This window comes from Pyxicephalus adspersus, chromosome 5 (genome assembly GCF_032062135.1).
Source record: "Pyxicephalus adspersus chromosome 5, UCB_Pads_2.0, whole genome shotgun sequence".
Taxonomy (NCBI): Eukaryota; Metazoa; Chordata; class Amphibia; order Anura; family Pyxicephalidae; genus Pyxicephalus; species Pyxicephalus adspersus.
This window is the reverse complement of record NC_092862.1, coordinates 38,786,000-38,813,963: the sequence shown is the minus strand read 5'-3', so window position 1 is coordinate 38,813,963 and position 27,964 is coordinate 38,786,000. Positions and strand designations below refer to the sequence as shown.

At 36.6% G+C, this 27,964-nt stretch overlaps 1 protein-coding gene across 6 annotated transcripts in view; it reads right to left on the bottom strand.

The window, feature by feature from the left end:
• RB1CC1 (RB1 inducible coiled-coil 1) overlaps positions 1–27,964 on the bottom strand; it is an 80,400-nt gene that overhangs the window by 42,581 nt on the left and 9,855 nt on the right. For all 6 annotated transcript variants that reach the window (XM_072411209.1, XM_072411213.1, XM_072411214.1 and 3 more), the window contains exons 3-7: positions 24,661–24,787; positions 23,146–23,316; positions 20,606–20,808; positions 19,225–19,639; positions 11,736–11,906 (exon numbers count right to left, since the gene is read on the bottom strand). In XM_072411209.1, the coding sequence (XP_072267310.1) occupies positions 11,736–11,906; positions 19,225–19,639; positions 20,606–20,808; positions 23,146–23,316; positions 24,661–24,787 (1,087 nt within the window). The remainder of the gene's footprint in view (positions 1–11,735; positions 11,907–19,224; positions 19,640–20,605; positions 20,809–23,145; positions 23,317–24,660; positions 24,788–27,964) is intronic.

Sequence of the window (27,964 nt, the reverse complement as noted above, 5' to 3'; positions counted from 1 at the left end):
AGCAATATATGGTTATCAGTTGACCCCAAATTGTTAGGAAATTGTTCAATGTTTATGTGTAAGATAGTGAATTCTGGCATGGGCAAAACCTGCATAAGTGTTATATCAGATATCAACTGAAATATTGAGGTCCAGTATGATCTAACAGATCTGCAGAACCAAAATAGTTGAGAGAGTAAGCCAATTAGTCCACAATTTCTCCAACAATATACTGACTGAATGCTGAAAATATTGATAACCTATAAGGCGTAAGGTAGCAATGATTTTTAAATTGTTTGATACAGATCCCGGTAGCATTATAGGTATCTTTAATGGCTTTAGCCCAAGAATGGGGAGAAATATTTTTATCTACTTTCTTGGACCATTTTTGCATATTAGAGGAGAGAGAAAACTCTAAATTCTCCCTAATTACATTATAATATCTAGAGATACTCCTTCGGTACAAGGAAGGCTGATGAAAATATAAACTTAAAGAAGCATCTATATAGATTTATGCTTTTAAGTCAAATGTTTTGGTAAGATGATTAATTATCAGGTAGGAAAAGTATTTGTTAGTAGGTAAGTTATATTCTGTTTGCAACGAGGGAAAGGATTTAGGCTTGTTGCAGTGAATATATGTCTAAGATCAAAAATACCACAGGCCACCCATTTTGATAGGACAAGTGGTGGGACAAATACCTCCAGAACACTGATATCAGGGTAGATTGTAAAATTTGAGTGAGAGTTAGGTAACGTCAAAGTTGAAGAACCCCAAATTTTCAGCGTAGTTTGAATAGTGGGATAAGGAGAAATAGGCATGGGCACACCCAACCAAATTGCCATAAGTAATCGCCTGAAATTATTGGTGGAGAGAAAATTCTCAACCCAAACATGGAAAAGATTGTTTGGAGATGGGTGCCTCCAGTAAGAGACCTGAGAAAGAATCAATGCAGCAAAATAATGTAAAAAATTCGGAATGCCCATACCACCAAATTTTTTATGCCTGGTGAGTATTTTTAAAGGCACATCTAGGTCTCTTTTTGTTCCAGATAAAGGACATAAGTACATTTTCTGTGCAGCAACATACTTTTTGGGTAAAGGAATTGAGTGCAAAAAAGGTACAACATTTTTAGTAGTATGAAGATTTTGACAGTCGCCACTCTACCGCCATAGATATTTCACTTCTTCTATATAGGACTAATCTTTTAGGCAATTGTGATAGTAAAAAGGAAAACTTTACTTGTAATAAATGTGCTGTGTGGGATTGAATGTAAATCCCCAAATATTTTATAGCTTTTGTTTCCCATATATATGGCAAGGAGGATGTAATTTTCAATTTCAGGTATGTGAATACCTAATAACTGAGATTTAGAGTCATTAATCTTGTAGTATGGCACTGCACTAAATTCATTTAATATTTCCTGTATAGCACTCAAAGATCTCTCAGGTTTCGTAAGCATGAGGATTATATCGTCTGCAAAGAGACTGATCTTATTCATTCTATCTTTAATCTTAACACCTTGAACAGCAGTGTTAATGTGTATATATTCTGGCGCGTACCATTCGTGTTAGGGAATGGAGATGATAAAGCACCAGATGCAAAAATTCTTGCAGAAAGGCCAGAGTAGAAAGACATAATGGCCATTATGAAAAACCAGTAATACCAAATTTATCCAATTCCATAGACAGATATTCCCAGTGTACTCTGTCAAATGCCTTCTCTGCATGTAGATGAGTCCATAGTATAATCAGCAGTTGAGTTATCCAATTATTAAAATCCGCTGGCGTACAGATGCGACTTTTGTCATAATTTTAGTAAGAAAAGGTAGTTGTTTCGTATTTGCTGCATAAAGATTAACCAAAGTCAAGACATTATTAATAATTTGTCACACTAAAATGATAAAACTTCCATGTGAACCCCAATATAGAGTAGTATACTGGAAATTAACTGGAGTCCTTTACAGCAATAACTCCTCTCTTTTTGACATCTGCATTAGCCATTTAACTAAACAGAAATCTACACCGATTCCAAATAGGTAACTTCCCTTTTGCAAAGTGTGATTCCTGCACAAAAATAACATCCACGTTTTGTATTTTAACTTCTTTCAAGAGCAATGAGCGTTTAAAAGGGCTGTTTAAGCCTCCTACATCAATGGACCAAAATTGGATCCCCATACTTGTGGATTACCATAAAACAGATTATGCTTTGGGTATTGTATTCCTCAAATCTACGTTGGCAGAAGAAGACTGGTATTAAAAAGTTTAAGAAAAAAACATATAAGAAGGAAAACAGAAACAAATAAAAACATCCTGATCAAAGAGGAACTCCGCTTTAGTAACTTTTGGAGGGTGAGAATTAGTTCAGGGCACGAACTCCTTGTAACCCTAAACAACATATAACTTGGAGCTAAGAAAAACCATATGGTAAATAAATGAGACCATTTCTTTATCAGAGTAAAACCATTTAGTAAAGAAATGGGACTGCAAAGTTTGCTTCCTCATGTCCAATACGATTCCATGCGTCTGGGAGATGTGGATTGTCGTTGAGGAGACGGTTCAGAATAGATTTTCCAATCTGATAATAGTTAACGTCCCCCCATGTTGGATACAAATAATTTTGTCGGGAATCCCTATTCATAAGGGATTTTCTGTTCTCTCTGGACTTCATAAACGGTAGGAATTGTTTCCAAGCTTGTAAAGTGGTTTGGGATAAAGGCACAATAAGCTGAATTGTCCTGCATTCCTTGGGTAAAGTCAATGGATTTCTAGCTGTAGACATTATTTTTTCTTTCACATTGAAAAAATGCATACAGATTATTACATCCCTTGGTATCTCTGGTGTTAGAAAATTCGGTTTAGGGATTGTCTGTACCCTATCAATCAAAAGATCATAATCCAAAGCTGTGGGTAAAAGAAGTTTAAGATAAATTGTTAGGTATCCTATAAACTCCGGTTGAGAAACAGATTAAGGAATGCCCCTAAATTTTATATTGCTTTTCCGAGATTGGTCTTCCACATCGGCTATCTTTTGTTTAGGCCACTGAATATCATCACTATGCTCTTGATGTGCATCTACAAACTCATTTTGAGCATGAGAAAATTCATCCTCCTGAATCCTCTTATCATGATTGGTGATAGATGTCGTCTGTGATCTGTACAAACATGTCAGTCATATCTTGACGGAGGGAGTGTTTTAATGAAAGCATCATCTCTTTCATAGTGGAGAGAGATAATTTGTGGTGAGTGGGGAATTCTTCGATCGTGGGAAGGTTGTTACTAATTAAAGCTACAGGAGTATCAGGACTTGTTGCTGATCCCTCATTGGGGACGACTGCAGAGTGTGCTTAAGCTCTTCTGCCCGTTTTTTAAATGTGGATTTAGAGGTTTTAAGAGTGGGCGACTCACCAGACCCAGGATCCATTCTAGGAGCTCCCGTTTCCAGAGAAGATAAGGCATCAGGAGAGTACGGGGACACCGGGAGAGATGTAGGCCTGGTGTCAATGCCATGTTGAGAATCAGGCGAGTCCCGTGGCCTGAAGAAACTGGTAATTTTCGGCGGCTCTGACTTGCTTTTCCTCCTTTTTCTCATGATCGTTGGATTGATAGATCGAACAGGTGGGTGAGACAACCCAGGTGACTTGCGGTTAGTCACTTTTCAAGACGCTGATGCCTCACACTAGTGGGGAGTACTCAGACGAAGCGGCCATCTTAGGTGCTGGTTAGACATCCCCTCCAACAAGTTAAATTTAAATCTGAGCTCACCCCTTGAATATATTTAACCCCTAGTCCGCAAAGTGTTTTTTTTTTTTTTTTAAAGATAAACTGCAACCTTACCTCCAGTCTTGCAGAGTCCAGCCTTTCCTGGGGTACAGAAAGTGCTTACTTTGCATTTCACTATAAGCTTCTCATAGTGTGCATTACATGCTGCAGCAAATCACACAGAGGTTGCCTAATTTTATGGCTCTGTGCTTATTTCCAGCATTATTAAGCCTTTTCTTTCCTGGTCTTTCTGTCCCTGGCCCGACTCTTTCATTTAATAGATTTCAATACTTATATTCATGAAGGCTCAGCATAACATGTAGGCATTACCACAGCATACATCCTTTTTTTACTGTTACTTTTATATTACTTGATATTTCAGGGGAAAAAAGACAACAGGAGTTGACAACCATTTTAAACTTTTATTTTTTAAGTCTGAAGCTCAGGAACAGCCTGTAGCTCTGAAGCGAAGTGATGTCACATGGGAGAAGCAGAAGCTTAAGGTAACCAAACTGTTTTACTTTTATGTAACAATGTGGGCTTTCTTTATCTGTCACAGTTTAAGTCTAGACATCATACAATGACTGTGCTCTGCCTCTTGGGATGAAAATGTATAATGGCAAGAATATGTCATCTAAGCAGTAGGAGTGATAAAGTCAACTCCAGCTAAAGCCAAGTCTTTGCCACAACACTGTCTGCATGGAGATTGTATGTTCCTTCGTTGTTTTCACGTTTCCACTTGGCAACCACTGGTTTTCCTCCCACACCCACTTCCATCAGCACACATACAAAATTAAACAACTTCATTTGAATCTGAAAGTGTTGCCTCAGTGGGCAGAGAGGAATTTTATTGTTCCTTGTTGAAGCCTGGGAAAATGTTAATAAAGTCTTGCTGTTTCTACTAGTGATCCGGCAAACCTTGAATGGATTTCTTAAAAGTCATTTGCGATTTCAGGGTTCTCCCCAGGCCCTTTTAGCTGGGTGCACCATCCGGCACTTTTCAGCACCCACCCGGCTGTTTTTGGGTGGTTACTAAAGAATTTGGTCACAATACAGGGGCTGCCACCCACCTACAATTTCTTCCCACCCAGCTTTAAAAAATTTCTGGGTTGAGCACTGCAATTTGTTGGCAAATGTTTTGAATCCTGGATCAAATCAATTCCAGGTTTGCTGGATCACCCAGCTTCACTAAAAAAGGGTATTCACTCCAGTCTTAGAGAGCTTTAATAAATCAGGCCAGAGAGAGAGATACAGTTATTGCACAAGCAAATGCTCATCTAGAATTAGCCTAGAGATGATTCAAGATATCAAAATGAAAAGCCAGTTATGGCTAGTATAAACCTTTAGTGTAAAACCAACCCCAACTTCTATGGTAGGAAACAATCATCATTTTCATAGCCAACAATTGCTTGATTTACATTGTGCTAGTCACATAGCTGATCAGAAACAAGTTCAGTGCACTGCTGTCTGTAACAGAAATCCTGAAGTGGGATTTCATATAAAACCTCCTATGCCAATATAGTTTACAGACGAGACAGAAGATAGGACACAGTCCAAGTACATGACAGAACTTATTTTCTTTGCTATTTTACAGATAAAATGTACCAATCATCCGCAGTGTTCTCATGATCAACAGAAAATGTGGAATCCACAACAAAATCTGCACATCATTACCACGGTTCACGTCTTAGCCACAGATCTGTGCTTGCTTAATTGCTTGTTTCAGTCAGATCAGGTAAAAATTACCAAAGCAACTTGCACCAAGAAACAAATATACAGTTAGGTCCATAAATATTTGGACAGGTGCAACTTTTTTCTAATTTTGGTTCTGTGCATTACCACAATTACTTTTAAATGAAACAACTCAGATGCAGTTGAACTGCAGACTTTCAGCTTTAATTCAGTGGGTTAACCAAAATGATTGGATAAAAATGTGAGGGACTAAAGCCCTTTTTTTAACACAATCACTTCATTTCAAGGGCTCAAAAATAACTGGATAAATTAAAAAGCTGAAAATAAAATGTTCATTGCTAATACTTGGTTGAAAACCCTGTGCTGGCAATGACAGCCTGTAATCTTGAACTCATGGACATCACCAGATGCTGGGTTTCCTCCTTTTAATGCTCTGCCAGGCCTTTACTTCTGTGACTTTTAGTTGCTGTTTGTTTGTGCGCCTGAAATGCATGCTCAATTGGGTTCAGATCAGGTGACGGACTTGGCCATTCAAGAATATTCCACTTCTTTGCTTTAATAAACTCCTGGGATGCTTTGGCTGTATGTTTTGGGTCATTGTCCATCTGTATTATGAAACGCCTCCCAATCAATCTGACTGCATTTAGCTGGATTTGAGCAGACAGTACGTCTCTGAACACCTCAGAATTCATTCAGCTGCTTCTGTTCTGTGTCACATCATCAATAAACACTAGTGTCCCCGTGCCACTGGCAGCCATGCACGGCCAAGCCATCACACTGGCTCCGCCATGTTTTACAGATGAAGTGCTATGCTTTGGATCATGAGCTGTTCCACGCTTTCTCCATACTTTTTTGTTGTCATCATTCTGGTAAAGGTTGATCTTGGTTTCATCTGTCCATAGAATGTTTTTCTAAAAAAAAGTTGGTTCTGACCAAATATTTATGGACCTAACTGTATATATATTTGGGTTCCAAGCTAGAATGTAGCAGCCAACATACGTTCCAGCAATTCTTACCACATTTCAAGTGGTTTCTTCAGGTGGCACATTTAAAAGGAGTCATTTTTTTGGGGTTCACTGCTTTTGCAGTGGACAGCAACTGCACACTGTTTCCCCATTATTCTCCTGGGAGGAGGTGCCCGTCTTATACAGTAAGGAAAACTATTGAACGGCAGCATCTTACATTTTGAGGCTTCTTCTGTCCTATTACAACAAGAATTTTTTGCCAGTTTGAACCAGTTACTCATATAGGTAAGAATTCCTGCTCTGAGTACATAATTATATTCTATATACTTAGTATTGTTCACATATAAGATGTTAATTGATAAAGGTATTATAGTTACAGATAAATGTAGGAATTATTTTTCTACATTAGTTTTATGACATTATACATCTATGTGACTTTTCTTTTCCCTCTTGGGGTCTGGGGAAACAGGCATTGCTCTGGAAACAAATAATGAGACCATTATTTTGGAGTAAAAGTAGCCATGAATGAGTATTTCAGGAAGTAAAAAAAGCATGCAGGAGCATGTCCTGAATCATCATTTGTATATCATCTGACACTGTCATATAGATGTATTTTTAAATATCTGATCCATAGGAAGGAATGATCTGTAACGTGAAAAGATTGTGAGCAGGCTCTGTTTATGGTACAATGGAACATTTACACTTCTAGAAGTGAAGACCTGTGATTAAAAAGACACCCGTGCTACCATTACTGACACTTCAAAAAAATGTTGGCCATGCAGACTATATGCTTTCACTACCTAAAAAATCAGCCATAATTTCTTGTGGTGATATAACTGTTATGAGTTGAACATGCATGATCAACATGAGAGCCAGTCTGATAACATTTTCTGGATTGGGTGGATCAGGAATTGAAGCGCTTATTTTCATCTTCATGATAACCTTTACAGCAACTCAACAGAATGATAATGTAATGGCTACAGTAAGCAAGTAATTTACACAGCAAGTATGGCAAATAAGGAACCCAGGTGCAGTGCTTTCTCTGTTAGGATAGTCAAGTGATTTATGACACCAACAGGTCAATTAATCCACCAAAAAGCTAATAACAGCTGGACAGAACTGCCACTTCAATAAGCACATCTTAAAGCATTAAAAAATAAAAACTGTGTCCATGCATTATTTATGTATCCAGTAATAGGGATATGGGGTAAATGCAAAGCCTTATTCAGCGATACCACCTGCTGGACAATCCCATATGCACCGCGGTGCCCATGCACAGTAATCCCTAAAGTTTGTGACAGAGTCATTTGTTTACATATTTCTAGTGCTCACTGTAAAAATGATCATATTACCTCATGCCTTAATGGAAAATAATTAAAATACTTTCCACCTGTGATTTATCAAGTCGAGCCAAGCCAGAAGATCATATAGCAGTTATTTGTGCATGGACTTGGGCCAAGTGGCTACTGCTTATTTTCAGCTCTAGGCATACACTTAAATATTGTTTGCTACTACTTCACTAAAATAACGACAGCCATTTCCAAAGGTTAACAGCTTTATGTAAACTGCACGCAACCTTTAAAAAAGGCAATCTACAAGTTCAAAAATGTTATGCTCTATTAGCTATTTTCTTTGATATATTTATTAGAAGTCAAAAAGGTAGAAACTGCATAACCAGAGCCTTTAGGAGAGAGACATGGTATGCAAAAGGTATGTATAAGCCTTAGATAGTTTTCTTTAGAAATCAAGCATGGTAGAAAAGCATGTGTCTTGCCAGCATGATATAAATCAAGCCCCTTGCTTTCTTTATGGAAGCAGCAGTCTCTCTGGAGAGGTATTACAGCCCCCCTGCTGAGTCAGACCTAAAGATTCGACTACAGCACCTTTTCTCAACTTTTGTTACATAACGAATCCTTAAAATTACTTTCAGTTCTGCAGGGAACCCCTGTAATAATTACTATATCCACAGCTCACAGTACATTAGTGTGGTGGTGGATAGGAAGAATGGCTCTTACATTGCTGGCTAGTGAGAACAATGTCACCCTTACAGATAGCCAAAAACATCATTGGTGTTACATAAACTGATCTGAGAGTTACAAATTACTTATTGCTCAAGAAACTCCTAGCAACCCTGCAGAACCTTGGTTGATATACACTGTTCTAAAGGAAGCAGCAGGGGAGTGAAAGAAGGGTGAACTCGTACTGCTGTCAGAGTAATAGAGAATTACTTTAAAGAACAATTAATAGAAAAATCCAAAAATCTCAAAATAGTTTTAGCATATAAAATGAGCTTCTCCTACTGCAAAGTTTAATCTCGCTGATTGAAGGGCTCTGGCTCTCCAGAATTTTTTTTTTAAGCTGGGTGGGAAAAAATGTAGGTGGGTGGCAGCCCCTTTATTGTGACCCAACTCATCAGTAACCACCCAGAAACAGCCAGGTGGTTACTGAAAGGTGCCGGGTGGTGCAACCAGCTAAAAGGGTCTGGGGAGAACTCTGCTCTTACTTAGCAGGAGGTGTGCTAGACATCTATCTCGCTGCTTACTCACAGAGAAATTTAGGATTGTTCATTGATAATACATATACATGACAATGTATATTTTATGTGTAAGGATCATCAGATTCTGTCTATAATATATATATATATATATATATATAGGATTACACATTATTCTGTCAGTACACACCCGACTGGCTCCCACCAAGAATTCAGGCACTGCTACATACAGAAAGACAACTTGCATGGCAAGGACCTAATTTATTAAAAAGTGAAATGAAGTAAACATGAACATCCAATAACAAATATGTGCAAAAGAAGCATCCTTTTGAAATCTTTTGTACAAGACTTGGTGGCCAGGTTCAAGTACATCTTGGGCTACATACACATGTCAGATGATTCTCATACAATAATGGTCCATAGAATCTGGTATGTGTACAGCGCTCGTCCGACGTCGTTCGTGGATCTGTCCTTGCAGATCCACGAACGAGGAACGATGGTGCAGCTCTGTTGTTCTCCCACCTCCATAGAACAGAACAGTGCTGTATGTACAGCACTCCTTCAGGCATCTTTCAAACTTTTGAATGTGTGTACACAGCCTTAGTTTTAGATAGAATGGAGAAAAGGAAATTCTGTTTAGTTTTACTGCTATCCAAGTCTCTCTCTTTTTTATATAAACTTTAAAAGGCATATGGCTGCACTATACTAAAATGTAAGACACTACATTATCCTTATAATGTAATTGAAAACATAAGTCTCACCAACTACAATCATCTGCTTTTATGATCAGTCACCAAAAGCCTGAATTAAATTAAAAAAAAAGTAAAACATTTATTGTCACAGAAAAATCTAATGAATTGTTGTCTAACTGAATAGGAAGTATGGTGAGTAATACAATACACTTTAATGCAACTCATACATCACCATTTGACAATACTAGAGAAAGAGTGTAGGATCATCTTATGTTTTTCTTTAGCACCAATTTCACTCAATTTTTAGATTATCCTGTTCTAGAAGAGAAGTATTCACTGGCTACTGTCAGGCTATCCAGTCCATTACATTCAGTCAGTCTTAGAAAATGTCAGGCCTGTATTGTATGGTGAATTTATATTATGATGAAGTGACAGGGTTACCATTCACTACCAGTTTTTACAGAAAGCATAACATTGCTTTATGATTAGTAATCTGAAGTCATGTTAGAAAAGGATAGGCAGATGGATAACATGTCATTCTAAGTAGATAAAATCAAGATATTATTAAAAAAATATAATACAGTATTAAGCTATGTAGACATTGTCAAAATGACCTGCTGAAGTTCAAACCGAGCATCAAAATGGGAATGAAAGATGATTTTTGAATGTGGCATGGTTGTTGGTGCAAGGCAGACTGATCTGAGTATTGCAGAAAGTGCTCATCTGCTGGGATTTTTATGCACAACCATCTCTAGGGTTTGCAAAGCATGTTTCAATATAGGGAAAATATCCAGTGAGTTGCAAAAAATGCCAAAAGTTAGAGGAAAACTGCAAGACTGGTCTGAGTTGAAAGAAAGTAAACGCTAAAACCGAGGTATGCATACAGCTTCTCTCCATGGACAACACAATAAACCTTAAAAAAACAGGTTACAGCAGCACAAGACTACACCGGCTGTCAATTCTGACAGCTCGGAACAGGCATATGGGGACACAAAAAGTACATAAATATGTATTTTACCATACTGGAAGCGTGAGAACAAAAACAGAGGATATTTACCAGCATTTGGGTTACCTGAGAAAGGGATTACAGGGCTTGGGTAAGGCAGAAAGTAGTTGTCCTGCAGATTTGCAGCACTTTATCTGGCATCCAGGCCCAGAATGACTTAAAAGTTGGGGTGTGATGGACATATATATATATGGAGTGTCTGACATACACACACATATATATATATATATATATATATATATATAAATATATATATAATGACTACATGGCTAATGTTTCAGCAAAAGAAAAAAAGATCCAAGTACTGTAGCCACTGATATTCTTTTTTTTAAATAACATCAGACTTGCTTAATGAAAGGAACTCAACGCAGCAAGCCTCAATCATGATTTCGGTATTACATGATATAATGTTACATTGGCAAAGAAGTTCAGAATAAAGAGGAAAGAGCAGAATTCTCAGCAGGTAATCTTTAGTGAATAGGAAGACTCATACTTCGGCATTCACAGGACACAGCATAAAGCAATTAGATTAAATACAACGAATAGCAAGAATTTCTTGACCCAAACCAGTCCTTTACAAGGTAACAGAGAATGGAAAAGGAACAGCGGTTAATGAGGTAGGTATACTTTAAATGTATTTGATCATTTAGACGAACGAGATGACTGCTGCTGTTGGAAAGTTTTTACCCTAACAACCATTAGTTTTACAGCAAGTAGATTCTACACCTTACAAATGAATAAAAACTTACAGCATAGAAACAGGATTCAGGTATAGAAAAATTATCTTTATTCATTACCATCTGAAACTGACGTTTAATAATAAAAAAAAACGTTTAAAAAAATCTAATAATATCTGTACCATAAAGCTATTCTGAAAAAGTAGGTACAATTTCATATAGCTACCCCCAGCTCTTTTTAACCAGACTGTCATATAACCCCAGCGTCTCATCGAATATGTGGACCTCTGTGAAAACCTATAGACAGAAACTGTTAGAAAGGGCAGATCTCAGTCCTGTAGATAGAACATTCTACCCAATGGCAAACTTTTTTCTGTAGGCAGAGAAACCTCTATATATATATATATATATATATATATATATATATATATATATATATATAGCATATAATGTAGTACTATATACACTTACCTGAGCAAGTTCTTTTTGTTCATTAACCAATCTGCTGCAGCTAGCAATCATCTGATCCAGTGCGTAAAGTCTATCTTCAAGCCCCTTAATGGCTTTCATATTCTGATTATCCAGTTTGGCAACTGTTAGACGGCATTCTGCCAAAAATGGCTGAATTATTCGGGGATCCAGCTAGAAAAGTAAAAAAACAAAGGATAATATACCTTTGGACTATAAAACACATATGCAAAGTTTTCCAAATAAACAGAGGGTATGAATCCAATGGCAGCCAAATATATAAAAAAAAATGTTTTTAATTAATTTTATTTGTTATTATTCTTCATATTTTATCCAGCAGCCATCAGGTTGTGCTCCTTATTTTTCATATACACCAAGCATAGTCTCTGGAGCCGATTAACCTAACTATATATTTTTGGAGGTGTGGAGCAAACGAGTGCTCAGAAGAAATCTGTGCGAACAAACATGGGAAAACAAGCAAACACTTTGTAGATAGTCCTGGTGAGGGTTGTCACTTTGAAATGTCAACTTTCATGTATTTTGCCACTAAATAGGAGCATTATTACATGGTATAAAAGCTTAATAATATATTTTAAAATTATAATAATTAAGGGCTGCTTGAATACCAATTCTAGCCATAACAATTACTTAATAATCATGGATAGAAAGGGACCTGATAGAGATTTTTTCTTTAATATGCTCTCTAATGCCCCAAAGAAGAAATTCTTCACTTCATATTTTCCCTGTCATCTTTAGCAGTGAGGAGAAATCTCTGTGGTGGGAAAACAAAGTAAAAAAAAATATTGACTAATGTTAGAAAAGGTATACCAGAAAATGCTCTGTTACTGCAGCTTAATACTAATACCTAATACAAATATGTGGGAAGTGATTACATTATCCCCTATGTTGGGTCTGTATGAAATAAAAAGGGAACGTTTACCAAATAGTGACACATCATCAAAAACATAAATAAAACGTTTAAAAAAGGTTGTAACCCCCTATCCATTCTATCCTTTCTCCAAATCCTGGTCACATAAGAAGTTCATAAATATGAAGCCTGCTGCCTGTCAAATAATGATATGTGTAGAGAAAAATTGACATTAAAGTATATCTAAAGCCCAAAACTTTTATTATTATTTTGGACTGAGGTGGGGGAGGCTATATGTGGGGGATACACTGCTATTATTTAATTCTCTGTTTTATTATGGAGATTTTCCTTCATTTCCTCTCCAGTAAACTAAACAGGAGTGGTGATGATATCATTCCATTGTGAGGAAAACCCCCTCTAAGGCTACGTACACACGTTCAATAATTGTTGTTGGAAAGGATCTTTCACAATCCTTTCAAACGACAAAAGACTCAACGAGCGCTGTACATGGAGCGCCATTCTGCTGTATAGAGAGGGGAGACGAAGCACGACGGAGCCTCACCCCGCTGCACTCTCTCCCCTTCACTTGTATTATATTCATTACACGGATCCATGAACAACGTCAGACAAGCACTCTATACATGCCAGATTCTCGTCCAATAAAAGCTGAGGTGATTATCGGATGAGAATCATCTGACGTGTGTACATAGCCTTAGATGTCTTGGGAACATTGAAAGATTTTCCTTCTATTCTCGTTCTGATAGCAACCTAAAATTTTGGATTTACCCAATTCACTTTCATTCACGGTAACATCAGTGATCAGAACAATTAGAGAAAAAATAACTCTCTAACACAGACACAAAAAACACTGGTTCTAAACCCTCACCAACCATGCAATTCTGAAAAAAAAGAAGAAAAGAAAAAAGTTTTGGTCTTTAAGTTTAATTTAAATCTGCAAGTAAGCAGAAGATAAATAAAAAAAAATCATCCTTGAAGCAAAAATAAAACTCCCTCTCAATATAGACATTTACTGTGGCAGAACGGTTTTAGTGGTTATAGAACAAAATATTGTCTGGTTTCAACAGTTACTGAGATCAAACAATAGATTTTAATCTAAAAAGCATAATAAAAAATTTACACATAGCTTCATTTTATTAAGTGGGGACGAGCCTCATAACTCCCAGCAGTGCTTTGAACTGACAAAACCATGACAAAATAATTTGAATATACTCAAAATCCTATATTTGTTCTGCTTGTTTGGTTGAGCAGAGCATTAGATATACAAATAAGAAACAAACAGACCCCTTATTAAAAATCTGCTCGTCAACTATGACTTCTTTCAAGTGACTTCTTTATGTATGTGAATGGGAATAGTCCATTTTATTTCTTGACACCTCTTCCTGTGACCTTTTGAATATCCAAAACAAAAAGGATTCTTTAATACTGCTCCTTGCACTAATATATATATCATATTTGTTTAAAGTCTTAATTACACATTCCTGCTTAATCTACAAATATGTGTTAAGATTAGTCCCCAAAAATATCTAATATGCTTTGCTGAAAACAGCATAGGCTCAATTTCTAAGACTACAATTCATGCTCTATTCAGAATGTCTTCATTTGTAGCCACCCCACTGTGGTGTAAAGAGTCTACAAAGGTCAAACACTCACATCTGTGAAGGACAAAGCAAGGAATCTTATGATGAGAATTTTCCTATAGGCAGGGGGATGACTTTGCTGCCACTCTGCTGCCCTCTAGTGTTTAGCTAGAAATTTGGAGAAAGACCAGAAGCCTTTACACAGTTTGCAGAAACAAACACTTTCATGTTACTCATATATGATTTCATGTAATATTGTGTGCTTGTAAACCTGTAATAACTTTTACTGTAGAGATCCTGTCTTTGCATCTTCTTTAAACTTCACTGAGAATGGGGCCACGTGGAACAAGTAGCTTAACCAAACATTTGTATTTTGACATGATCTCTAAACCACAAAATGTGTACGGCACAGATAAGTTCCAAAACAAGGAAAAAGTTCATTAATTCAAAAGGTCTCACATGACACCACTGGGAAGATTTTCCCCTTTTTATTGTTCCTGGGATACCCAAATTTTTAGTGGTTGTTACCAGACAGAGGATAATGAATACATTAGTTCTCTAAACTAAACATCAGCCAGCCTAAACCTGCGCAGGCACCATGGTTGTATCACCTACAGCTCTGTACACACGTAAGATTTCTGTCCCTGGAAATGTTCTTTTGCGATAGTTTCTAGTGACAGGTGAATGAACTAACATAACACACAGAGCTGTTCTGTTATGGAGAAGGGAGGGGAAAGGACAAGCAAGTGGAACCCCATTGCGCTTTCCTTGATTTACTGTTTGGCTGTAAACATGCTAGATGATCACCTGAGAGGATCAGGACCGTTTGTCTTAGGTGACAACAATCTATAGCTATAGTCTACAGCAGTGGTCGCCACTAAATTTACGGACTCCGGACCACACATGCACCGGGAGCCGTGTGTCACTCATAGGAGAAGGAACTTCCCCCAGAGTGGCGTCATAATGCCAAAACCTGCCCACTCTCCTATTGCTGGTCTGAGCCTGCGATGGGAGAGTGGGCGGGTTGTGTGCGATTCATATGGGGTACATGGTCTGCGTCTCTGGCCAGTGTGCCCCCCAAAGCCAGAGCTGCAGATCACCAATTTTGCATGCAACCGTTTGCAAGCAACGTTTAGGATAAATGTCATTATTGTGCGTCAAGGAAACGTCCTTGAAATGATTAACCCATTGTAATGCATGGGGATTTCAAGCAAGGGCTTTAAAAGCCTCAGGTTAAACGCTGGGGAAACACACTAAGCCTTAGTGTGTGTTACATGACATTGTGTCATATTATCATAGTGTGGTGGTTACTGGTGACAAACATGATGACGGTACGATTTGTAGGTGAACTCCAGGCAAATGGATTTACTCACAGTTGAATTAAATATTTGTAAACATTTGTATTTGCCAAAAATATTGTTCTGTTCATAGAAAGAACTCTTGTTAGACAGCTTGGCTATGCCAGTGACCTATTGTTGTAAATTTTTTAGTGGCCTAATGATTAAAACATAAAAGAACAGCAACACACTTTGTGATTATCCTCCTGCGTATCCATCTTATAAAGTGAGACTTGACCAATGCAGTATAGTCTGACTTGATCAATGAGTTGCCATGTCCTTTCCAAGTCCTACACAAGACTGAAACTAAGATAGGTACTTAGGTTAGTTATAAATCCTATATAAAAAAATATTGTTTAAATTAATACATAAATAGGAGAATAATCAGAATTTTTATTTACAAGTTAAATATACCAGAAAGATTTGTACAAGAATATATGTCCCCGTTTTAGCAATTACTATAAAATTGGTTTACTCATCCGTCATAATTCATCCCTTTTTTGATGTAAAGGGAAGTTTTGGAGGTGATGTTATACCCACAACAACTCACGGAGAAGCAAGAAGGAATAATTTCTATGTGACATTCTGCTAAAGTAACGTAATGTCACATGTGTGGCACAGCAGAAGACTAAACCAATGTGTAGAAATCCATTATCAACATTACTTATGTAAAAAGACTGGATTACTCCTTTCCTCTTCTTGTTTTAGTAGTTCTATTTATTTAAACTAAATCTACTAATTCTCCACAGGTTGCATCAATTAAAACACTAAACCCTTAAATGAAAAATGCACAAAACGCTCCAATAATAAATTACTTCCAGATCACACAAAAGAATAGGCTCGTGTCTTCAAAACTTTGAGCAACACGAATCACACCATAAATTTTACAAAATCATAATTCCTAACAGAACAAAAGGGTTCTTTTTAAAATCATACCATCAGTTACTAAACTAAAATATAATTATATTCACTGCTTACATAAGTTACCATCTGAAAGAAATATTAACTTTTCCATCCTCACCAAGCCTGGATACAAAGTTATGCTGGGCTGTCACGATACTGTGATGTAAATCTGCATTCTCACACGGGACTGTTATCATGAAATATCATTACAATTCTACTAATTAAAGATAAACATGTGAAAAGAAAGTGAGAAAGTGAGAGGCCAACCTGGACCTTTTTTAAAAAAAATACTAGTTCCCCATCTGTCAAAATGACCTTTCTGGGCTCCTCGTCTTCTCATGTGTTCTAGGCCAGTGATTCTGATTCTAAGGACTGAAAAATGTCAGCTTGATAACCAAGAAACTGGCATCTAGAAAATAAGAGCACAGGATTGACAACTTTTCTGTTACTCTTGAGACAGGTTTCCTTTAGATAGACTCATTAACATTACCTCCAACACACCTATTAAAAAAAAAAAATCCAACATCCCAAGTTACAGCCAAATGCTGACAAATCAAGCTCTGTTGTTTCCATGCAAGACTAAATCCTTCTCCCGACACTCCTACCGGCCTACCATTATGATAGGCAGTGGGAATATTAGAAGGCTTCAGGTATAATAGAAAAATATATATTTATAAGAAAATATATATTTATAAGAAAATGCTACCTTATTATTTTACAAATATAAGGAGTGAGGGATCTATCTAAAATGTCAAATATTACCAACATAAAATATATATAAGATCTTGTCATCAGTAATAAAACTCATGTATAGGTGTTATTTCACTTATACAGAGCCCATTATGAACCAGTTATATGGCTTCTTTATGAAGTGTTTGTGCACTGGCACCAAACTGCCTTAACTCTTTACCAAAATTATAGAAGTTCTTGATCTTTAGATGTGAAGATTTTACCATGGTGTTGAAAATGTACAATTAGGTAAAATTTCATGAGTGATTCAGAACAGAGACCAAAAAGCATCCAGACAGGATAGAACTGCATCTCTTCCTAAGTATTCTGTTTGGAGGAACTGGGCTTGTATTTATTATTGTATACTTAGTCATAAGTCAAAAGGATATTCTAAAAATCCCTTGAATCTATTTTATTTTAATCACAGCAATGAATACTGGTGTCTTTTCATAAACTATATGATTAAAAAAAAAGCCAGACAGTAAGTACAAAAACACAAAAGTGAGTTGGTTTCTGAGTGTAGAAATACCGGAATTAAAAAATTATAGGTAATTTCAGTTTTTAAGTGGACACAGACAGATAACAATGATCTGATGCAAGTGTCTAAACATCAAAAGACAGAAAATGTCACAAGAACATCCAGTACTTGTCACCAGAATGGATAAGAACACGTGTACAAGTAAATATGCTTGTTACTGCAAACAAGGCAATCTGTAAAATGGCTGAACTGATCTAAACCTGACTCAAAGGTAAAACTTTTTTTTCTTGTTTAGGGAGATCAGAGTAGATCAGAGTAGATCAGAGTAGGAAAATGTTCACATACTTATTGTCTTTGTTTTTTGTTGGGGATTTTTCTCTTTTACTTCCAATTCTAAAGATGTGACAGGACATACTAGGAAATCCACACTTGAAGATTTGCCCTTGGAAAAGGTGGAAGATTTTCCTCACCTCCAGTATAAAGTGGAACTAAACCCGCGATACTCACCTGTACCTGTTTTGTCACGGACGTAGCCATCTTCATCCTTCTTTTCTTTAGACGATCCTGCTTGGCAGTGATAACCTAACTCTCATGCAAGAGTTCCTTCATTCCTTGCATATGTAGCTCAGCTTTTTTGTATATACCCAAAGGGATCAGACAGGTTGGAGGGATTAATGTAGAAGGGACATTGCCTATCCATTTCTTCAATAATAATCTCCCCTAACAATGAACTTTTCTTCCAAAGGACATGGACATGAATAAAAACGTGACAGAGGTTAACACTTCCCCAGTCAAGAACTTATTGTGTAGGTATAAGGGAAAGAAGAAGGTTTCAGACTCAAAGTTTTTGTGCAAAAGAGTAAAGTATGCATTTTTCAATTTGCAGTTGGTACATGCATAAAAATTACATATTACTTCTTTCACTATATATCCAATTGCCTGTTAACGTCACAGGGTTTGGATATTTCACCTAGACATAAATTTTCTAACATTATACAATATAAAAATTGAAAAGAAAAAGGACCTGTTGCGGTCACGTAATTCCCGACGAGTTTCGCCTATTATAGGCTTCCTCGGGGGTATGTAGTTGCAGAGGTTGTATAATTTGTTTGGTTGAAATGCGGTCTAGGTAAAGGAGAGCTGTTAGTATTCGGGGCTTGTAATAAATCCATGCAGCCAGAGGTCAATCCCTCCGGATGCATGGATTTATTACAAGCCCCGAATACTAACAGCTCTCCTGACCGTAGGTAGGTATAAGCTCTCCTTATACCTACACAATAAGTTCTAAACAATTATTAAAGAGGTGGCTCTACACAACTCATATCAAGCAAAGACAAGAACCAATACCGATTACGAAGTAACTTCTCCAGTCAAGCTGAATCTAAAAAAAAAGTGAATAATAAACTAAAAAAATAAACTAAACCGCTTTTCTAATATTCTGAGCAATTATTGTATCTGGAAAGCAAAGATACTTTAGCTCAAAGTATTCCTAAAACTAGCTTTCAAAAGGATGTAAATGATAAAAAGAATAACTAAAATCAAATGAGCAAAACATGACATATTATGAAATATTACTTACTCTGCTCATAGAGTCAAAACATTTCCTGACCAATGATTCCACATCATTTGGACGATCTTGCACATTGATCCAGTCCAATAGGGAAACATTAAACAGTGGGTCTTCATTAGACAAATGTCCCTCCAAAACTTCTGTATCCTGGCCAGAAGACTCCATAGTTTCTTGCTCAATACGATTGTCACGTACTTCCTGTATTGTATGTTCCCCAGATGTAGCGAGGGAAGCTAGCAAAGCCATGTTTTTAAGTTTTCTTTCATCATCACATTGCACTAATTCAGCAGTCTTTCCATTCTCTAGTTCATCAACATCCCCTTCCGTAGAGGATATCAACCTATCTAGACACATCCTATAGCTGTGTCGTGTTAGGCACTCTAGCAGCGGAATCTTGGCCATGACAGAAACAGCAGTTCCAAGACTAGAAAAAGGAAAATACAAACATAAAGATTTCACATTTTCAAGAACAGATCAATTAAATAACATTTTTAACACAGCTCAACAACAATCTAATACATATTCCACATGAATATGAATGGAATAAATGTCTGGTTAGATTGAAAAAAAACGAGATAAAAAAAATATCTTTTATGTAACTTTTTTTTCCTTTGTGCCAGATTTTTTTTTTTTTTTGGGGGGGGGGGGGGGGCTACAGGTGAAAGTAAAAGATTTTATGCATATGGTTGGAATACCAGCACCCAATAACCCTTATTCAGTAGGATAATGAAAATCTGTTGGCAGAATAATTTGTCGTTTCTTTTCTACTATCTTTGGACAGGTTCAGAGATGTCTTAGAATTGAGCGATCCCATGCTGCTTCCCTGTCACTTGCACTGCAGTGCAAGTGACAGGGAAGCAAGAACCACAGTCTGCTCATTTGGTACCACTTACTGCTGCCCCCATTCAAACCCCATGGGGCTGCCACTGGGAGAAACTACTAGCATCTTTTTTCCTAGGCAGCAGTTCACTGGCATTAGGAAGCAGTAACTGCACCGCAACCACATGAAGTTTACTTCATTCGAAAAGCTTCACTGTTTGTATGATATTTACATAATAAGTCAGTTGATAAAATAAAATGCTTTTCTTGTTTATTTATATTTCACACTGATCCAACATCATGCATCTAGTTATGAAATAGTGATAAAGAATTTAATTTTTAGAATATGTTGAAATATGTAAATTACACAGAGGAACAAGGAACATCTATTCATTCCTAGGTATAATATAATAGGATTAAAAAACAGAGACAATGGTAGGAAAAAAACAGAAAAAAAATATTGGATATAAGGACAAATAGGATAGTTTATACTACATGTCGATAAAGTAATATAAAGAAAAGTACATGACTCCAAAAAACATAACTCAATCATTTTAGTAAACAAACTTACTTAGTTAATTTCACTTTAATTTCATCTATTGACTGTAGATATTTTGAATAGGCATTCTCAAACTTGAAAAGCAGTTTTTGGTATGAGTGCGTACAATCTTCTAGGTTGGCCATTATGGCAGCCCAGCCCTGGTGCTGAAGATGCTCGTCATGAACCAGACCTTCACAAAATGAACAAAGTTTCTTGGCAACCTCATACATTTCCTGCGCCAAAGATAGTAAATGTTAAATCAGTAGCTATAGGTTTTTTTTTTTAATTTTCCAAAGTGCTCAGCATTTGTAAAGTAGTAGCTTAGCCTTTGTAAAATGCATAACAACTATATATAAATATATACAAAGTGAGCTACAGTAGTGGATCTCAACATGCAGCCAACAAATCACTGATGGAATGAAAACCAATTCCTTTTGGTTGTTGATCATGTAATCATTGAATTTATTTCTGTATTAGTTTAAGATCACTGGGAGTCAGGGGAGGCCATGCTGTGGTTCTACCAATTAGAAACAATTATGACATGTATATGTTCATGAACGAACTAGTTAGTTTGAACGTAGATATGCAGAGGCGGACATTGGTTCCCTAGAGATCCTTAGAGCTCCTTACCAGTTTAATATGTCGGGGGACCAGAAATTAAAATTATATCAATATAGTCTATCTTACCATATTATTTTTTTAAAAAGGGCGGCATCACTAAAAAGCAGTCTATGAACACCAGTCAAGTGGCTCTGCCAAAGATAGGATTATCTCATCAATGTATTGAAGATAGGATGAAGCACTTCCTGAGTATCCTACAATGTATAACATTGTTGCTTTGCAACAAATAAAAAAGGGCAAGTTCACATTAGCAATATCTGCAAGTAAACTTGTTAACACTTGACCAAATGGGTTTGTATTTTATACTTATTTTGTGGTAACAGCGTTATCAAAAGTTTTTTTTGGATGCTGCATGCAGTGTCCAGGGGTAGGCTATTTGTAGCCAATTGCAAGTGCTTGAAAAAGCATAGTAGTGACAGTTTGTACTGCTTCTGGGCACCTAGCATTCGACAGTAGGTGCCCAGGGATGGTACACCGCTAACTGAAACATGCTCAAAATATGAGAATTCAGATGGACTGATGTATGTCAGTCATGTTATGTATTGTAGCCTGTACAGTTCTTGGCTCTGCTGACAAATGTCTGCGTCATCTCCAAGCCAGCATTTTAGTTCGGGAAGTAGATCCTGACCCTGGATAATGACTGAACAGAGATATCTTTTTGAAGAGAATTACAGGTATTATTAGGGGGATTACTGTTAAATTGGTAAAGTCATAAATACCTGTGTTAAACTTACACTAAGTACTAACTAAATAAAAATGCACTTAACATATCAAAATATATCTGATGTTACATATTCCTTATTGATGTACTGTACCATCTGCACTGTTTCCAAACTGAATTTGAACTACTTAGAAATACGTAGTATGTTTCACCAAAGATAGAGACCCAGGAGATCAGAAGGAGTAAACTCCAGTGTGCCCAGCCTAAAGTAACACTGAAAAAAAAAAATTTCATATATCTCCTGTTCGAGTAGATATTAAATCCTATAATCCATAAGTACTAACACCTTTCCTAAGCCCTAATACATTACAATAATGCAATATGTAAAAATGTGATATTTCACATTCTTTATCCAAGATCTATAAACAAATACTATCCATGATGATTTTTGAAGGACTATAAAGCCATATTCACCCACAATCGCAGGGCCAGCCTCAATGTGAGCATGCATTCTACATTACTATCTTACTAGCCTTGAGTATTAAACCTACAAGTCCAATCACTATTAACTACCCTCCTATCTTCTTCATGTAGCATTTCCAAATCACTATTGGATTTTATATCTTGAATTCTCTTCAAGTAGCAAGTGGTGTCAAGTCTTACTGGGCAAAGGGTTTCAGCAATATCACCAATTAAACCATTGCAGCAATTTTTGTAACAAAAAATTTACATACTGTTCTCAACATATTTAACTGTCAATATCTACTATTACATTTCTGAAGGTCCTTGAAAAAGCCCTGCGTGACGAAACTAATTGGATGGGAAACGACTTCTAATGCTGTAACTAGGATACGATACACTTGTATACTACTATTGCATACTTACTAGACTAGTATACCCATGTTAGCCTAGGCATAGGAGACCTATGTCTAAATTTTAGGATGTTTAAAAAATAATAAAGTTTAAAGAAACACACTGTGTCTTTCAAAAGCCTGTCTTTTTCTCTCAAATGATTTTTTTACTTAGAGGTACAGTGGAATTTTACACCAGATGTGTGTGTATTATTTGAGCTATAGGATCTATACAATAGTGCCAAGTAAGAGTATACTCTATTGCAATATAAAGTGTTTGTTAACACATAAATCAACTTCTTAAAACCTGTCAACATGTATCAGATGTTTCTAATATTAGAGAAATGCACCACAACTACTGATTAGGAAGAACATGGGTAACATTAGACTTATACAGAAATATGCATGTTAAAAAAAAGAGGCTTGAAATTTCCCACCACTGCAAGCTGCGTCCTGGAGGCGACTGTGTGAAAGACTGCAGGCATCATGAGAGACTCTTCAACCTTTAGTTCCATTTCATTCTCTGCTGAAAAGGTTGTTCTGGGAATAACTGGAGCGCGGTCACACAATATCATCTCTTTATTAAACAGGAATATTGGATTTGTGTCCTGCAGTGATAAAAAAAGTCAGATCCTGAACATACTACAATTATATAATTAATTAAGGTCAAACTAGAGCAGAAGTCAGTTAAACAACAAACAATGCCTTTTATTACATATACTTTCCTTGTTCAGGAAAATGTACTAGAGCAAACTCTGGTGTCCATTGGACTGAATGGTTGTTTTTTCATCTCAATGTAGAGGTGAGGCTACTGGCTAGGGCTATGTATACACGTGCAATAATTGTCAGGAAAGGATCTTTCACAATCCCTTCCAACGACTAACAACTACACGATACATGAACAAGTTTTGCTCTATGGAGAGGGGAGGGGAACAACGGAAGGGCACTCTGTGCTCTCTTCCCCTTCACTTCCAATACAATCGTTCATCGTCCGTGGATCCGCCACGTTCGTTCGGACAATGGACGACGAGCACTGTACACACGCCAGATTCTCATCCGATATCGTCCCTGAGACGATTATCGGACGAGAACCATTGCATGTGTGTACCCAGCCTAATAGTTTATTGTAAATACACAATTTTGTTCTAAACACTTATCAGGCAAGTTATAAGAACTAGGAAACAAAATCCAATTACTGCAGTCCAATAAATCATTTTTACATATGAAATCTCATGGTTGTGAAACAATCTACATGAAACTAGATACTAGAAACAAGCAACATTACAGGCAGGTAAGCATTTCTAGCTTTATGAAAAAAATGAATACACTGTAACTTACCAATCCTTAAAGGCAGTGGTTGCTTTTTTGTTTTTTTTATCCTGAGGTATTTCTTTATTTACATCAGGTAATTTTGCAAATAATTCAATTTCTGCCCCTAGGTCGCTACACTCTCCCACCACCAGGGGACAGGTTTTATCACCTAGGCTGGACTTCAAATATGTCTGCATATTTATCTCCTTTACTTGGGTGTTTGGAAGGATTAGTATATCACAAAATAAAGATAACACTATTTAATTTTCCCATTTCAGCTCCCAAATAGTGACATGAACACTGCATTAAAAAGATAACTAATGTAGTTATCACATATGGACTAGTAATCTGCAACAAATAACACTTGTTTTGTTCTTGTGTTTAATTATCCTTAAAAGAACAAGTGAACTTTCACATAAAATGCACTTTCCCCCTTATAAGTGGCCATGCCCATGGCCAAGATGATCCTATAGAAGTCTGTAAGAACCTACCATACAGGGCCTATTGCAGGTTGCATCTTTGAAGCATAAAATGATTGAATACTTTTAAAACAGAGGGCCAGAAAAGGCTGGATTTGTATATTTTAATGGCAATGAAATTATCCTTTGTGAAGTTTCCAAATATGCTACATTAATACTCACAGTACCAGCGCTGTAACTACAGACCCTCCTGTCTGGTGCCATACATTCACCACCATTTACTACAAGGATCTGTTGCTGAACAGCAATCTTGTATTTCGTCTGAATGGCATGCTTAAGGTCATTCACCCTAAATATACAGAAACAAAAACATTGTTAAAATGTAGAAGAGATCTGCAAGAAAAAGAGAAAATCATTTAACTTATAAATAAAAGAACTCACTTAAAATCATTTACATGATTTTTTTAAATGATTAAATTGATTAAAAAGTCAGTGGAAGCTAAGAAAAGCTTTTTTTCAGCAAACTATTGAACTTTATTCAACTTTATAACTATATCTACAAGCCACACATCTTAGTAGTATGCAATATGTAGAAATTATGTGAACATATAGCCTACAAGATTACTAACAACAACCGATAAAACTTATTAGCAAAAGACAGAAGTGAAAAGCACTACCAATAAATATACCCCACCTACAGATCTTGGGAAAGGGAGGGGGTCCATTAGTTGGTCTACATTATTTTGGCCATTACAAAACTGTGTTACTGTGCAGTGTTCTCCCCAGCCCCTTTTGACCAATTGCGCAACCTGGCTGTTTTGGGTGGTTATTGAAGAGTTGGGTCACGATACAGGGGCTGCCACCTGCCTAGAATTTCTTCCCACCCGGCCTAAACAAATTTCTGGGTTAAACACTGCTGTGGGTACATTAAACTGTTCCAATGCAGGTAGACATAAATACCAGGCTTCAGAATACCAAGCTGGTTTTATTTGTCCTTATGAGGTTGTTTTCTCTGCACATACACACATTTTGACCACCCTGCAGCAGTTTAGTCAGCTTGAGCTTCAGTTATGGGTCTCATAATATACACGACAGATCCCCTTGCTGACACTATGAACAATGATGACTATATTTAAATTAATATTAAAGAACACTACATTCCACTTCACAAAGATAACAAATCCCAACTTAGTTTTGTAGTGTTTTTTCTAAGGGCACAAAAAATGTATTTTTAAACTGCACAGAAATTATTAATAAATATCAAGCTGTTATCGTAACTGATTTTAGGCACCAACATTTTCTGTCCCACAAAGTAGAATTACTAGAATAAAAACTGCAGATAAAGTACAAATAGGAGAGTTAAACTCAGGATATTAGGGATTTATCCTAGAAGTTTCTTTTGCTTCAAACAATTTATCCCTATGAATGTTGCCAAATACCCCAAGCTGGAAAGTAGAATAATGCGTGTTCCAGTTCTGCTGTAATCATATCCACTAGAAGCAGAAAAAAGGAACACAAAGCCTGGATTGAGACAAGATACAAATTGATGATTTAAAACAGTGCTCGCCAGTTCATTTGTGTAAGGGTGGGCCACATTTCTTTTAACATCTGTTGCAGACTTTCCATATCAAAATATGACCTGACCAAATGCAAGTCATGCAGTTCCCATGAAGATAATTAAACCTACAAATAAAACTTACCTATTTGTATACTAAAAGTAAACAGATACATTTCATATGACAAGGCATATTCAGCATTCCTATGATAATTATGGAAAAGATAGGAGTAGATGGGAATATTGCATAGCAGCTATTCAACGTTCAATACAGATTGGGAAAAGGTAATGAAAAGGTCTTGTAAACAGCAAACTAAAAATTAAACTAATTAAGGAAAATACCAGCTAAAATGTGCTTGTCTCCACAAGACAACGTCATTTTTGACGGCTAGCAGGTGACCATCCCTTCTCTTATTCTTAGGCAGTCCTATCAGTAACTTACTGACATCACTATGTAGTGTTAGGGATTAGATTGATGCCAATTTACCCCTCTGTGATTTCAGGTTTAGCCACTGTAATTCAATGACAAATTATGAAAGAATCCAGCAACAGAAACTGGTAATTGCTATGTCCCCTGTAACAAGTGGTAACTGCTGGGTGTTTGATTGCAGCAGCAAAAAGGTGCTTTTTTGTTTTTTATCAATTGTTTGTTTTGTATCAGTTGTTTATTCAGCAGTTACCCACTCATAGATGCTGATTGTAGCATTTCAAAAAAAAAAAACATGTGGTGATGCTACAGCAAGCACTCACCTGAAAAAAGGATAAAAAACAAACCCGTTCATTCTAAAATAACCTTTTTCTGGGGTGAATAAATTTAGTTAACTGCAAAAATCGTAAATCTGAATTTAGCATAAATAGTCACTTTAAATGAATGTTTATCAGTGTAAAAAAACGAATAAAGACACTGCTGGAGTTAATTAACAACCAATATCCTGGATGATCTAAGCATTTTAAAAATTCAGATGCTTTTTCATATTTTTGTATTTTCTGTGATGAGCTTACTTCAGTGATCCAGTTGAACACGACAATATGAAATGATTTGTCCACATCTGAAATTTGTTTTTTTTAAATGCCGCAGTGTACATGATGAACTGAACACCAATAACACATCTTACTTTCATCAAGCTGCAATACTTTATGTTGTGAATTATATACAATTAGTCACTCAGTTATCATCAGCATAGAACAGGAAACAAAATAACTATATAGGAATGTAACTAATTTAGAATGTAAGATGTAAACTGTATGGTACTACTCATATCCTTTAGTTTAGTTAAATTGTGGAGGGGGGGCAGTTTTTAGATTCAACTGCGGTTTTTGACAACTACTTTGATGTGCAGTTGTATGCAGTCACAGCCAAGAAGCAGGAAAAGTGACTGCATAGCCAGAAGCAACATGTAGCTTCCAGAAACTTTGCTGCAACCTCACCACTATTGCTTGCAAATGCTTACACAAACTGGTCCCTAGCTGCTCCTATACAGTAGAAAAGGAGTGGTTGGGAGCATGGCTGGACAATGAAGTGGGTTGCCATACCTCTGAAAGGAGACAAAATTGTCTGTGAGAGGCAGAGGCAGGATCTGAGGAATTGTATTGAATTTTTTTTTTTTTTTTTTTTTGGGGTATTGTGTATTTTTTGCACTCAGGCAAGCACCATTGACAAGCTGAGTCTCCCACTAAAAGCTTGCTTTTGCCATCCACATGGAGTGGACACCATCAATCAACATGTTAAGAGGGGGACACAGAGCTGTGGGTTATATCAATAACTATTTGCTGCCACAGTAGGTTTGCTGTATGAATTCTACTGTGATTATACTTTTTACAATTGGACAGTTGGGGCATAATAAAAACAAAAAAATAAATAAATAAAAATACGGATGGAAACAAAGGAAATATTACCGTGTTTCCCCGATGATAAGGCAGGGCCATCAAATAAGAAGGCCCCCCATTTTAGGTAAAAATGAAAAATAAGCC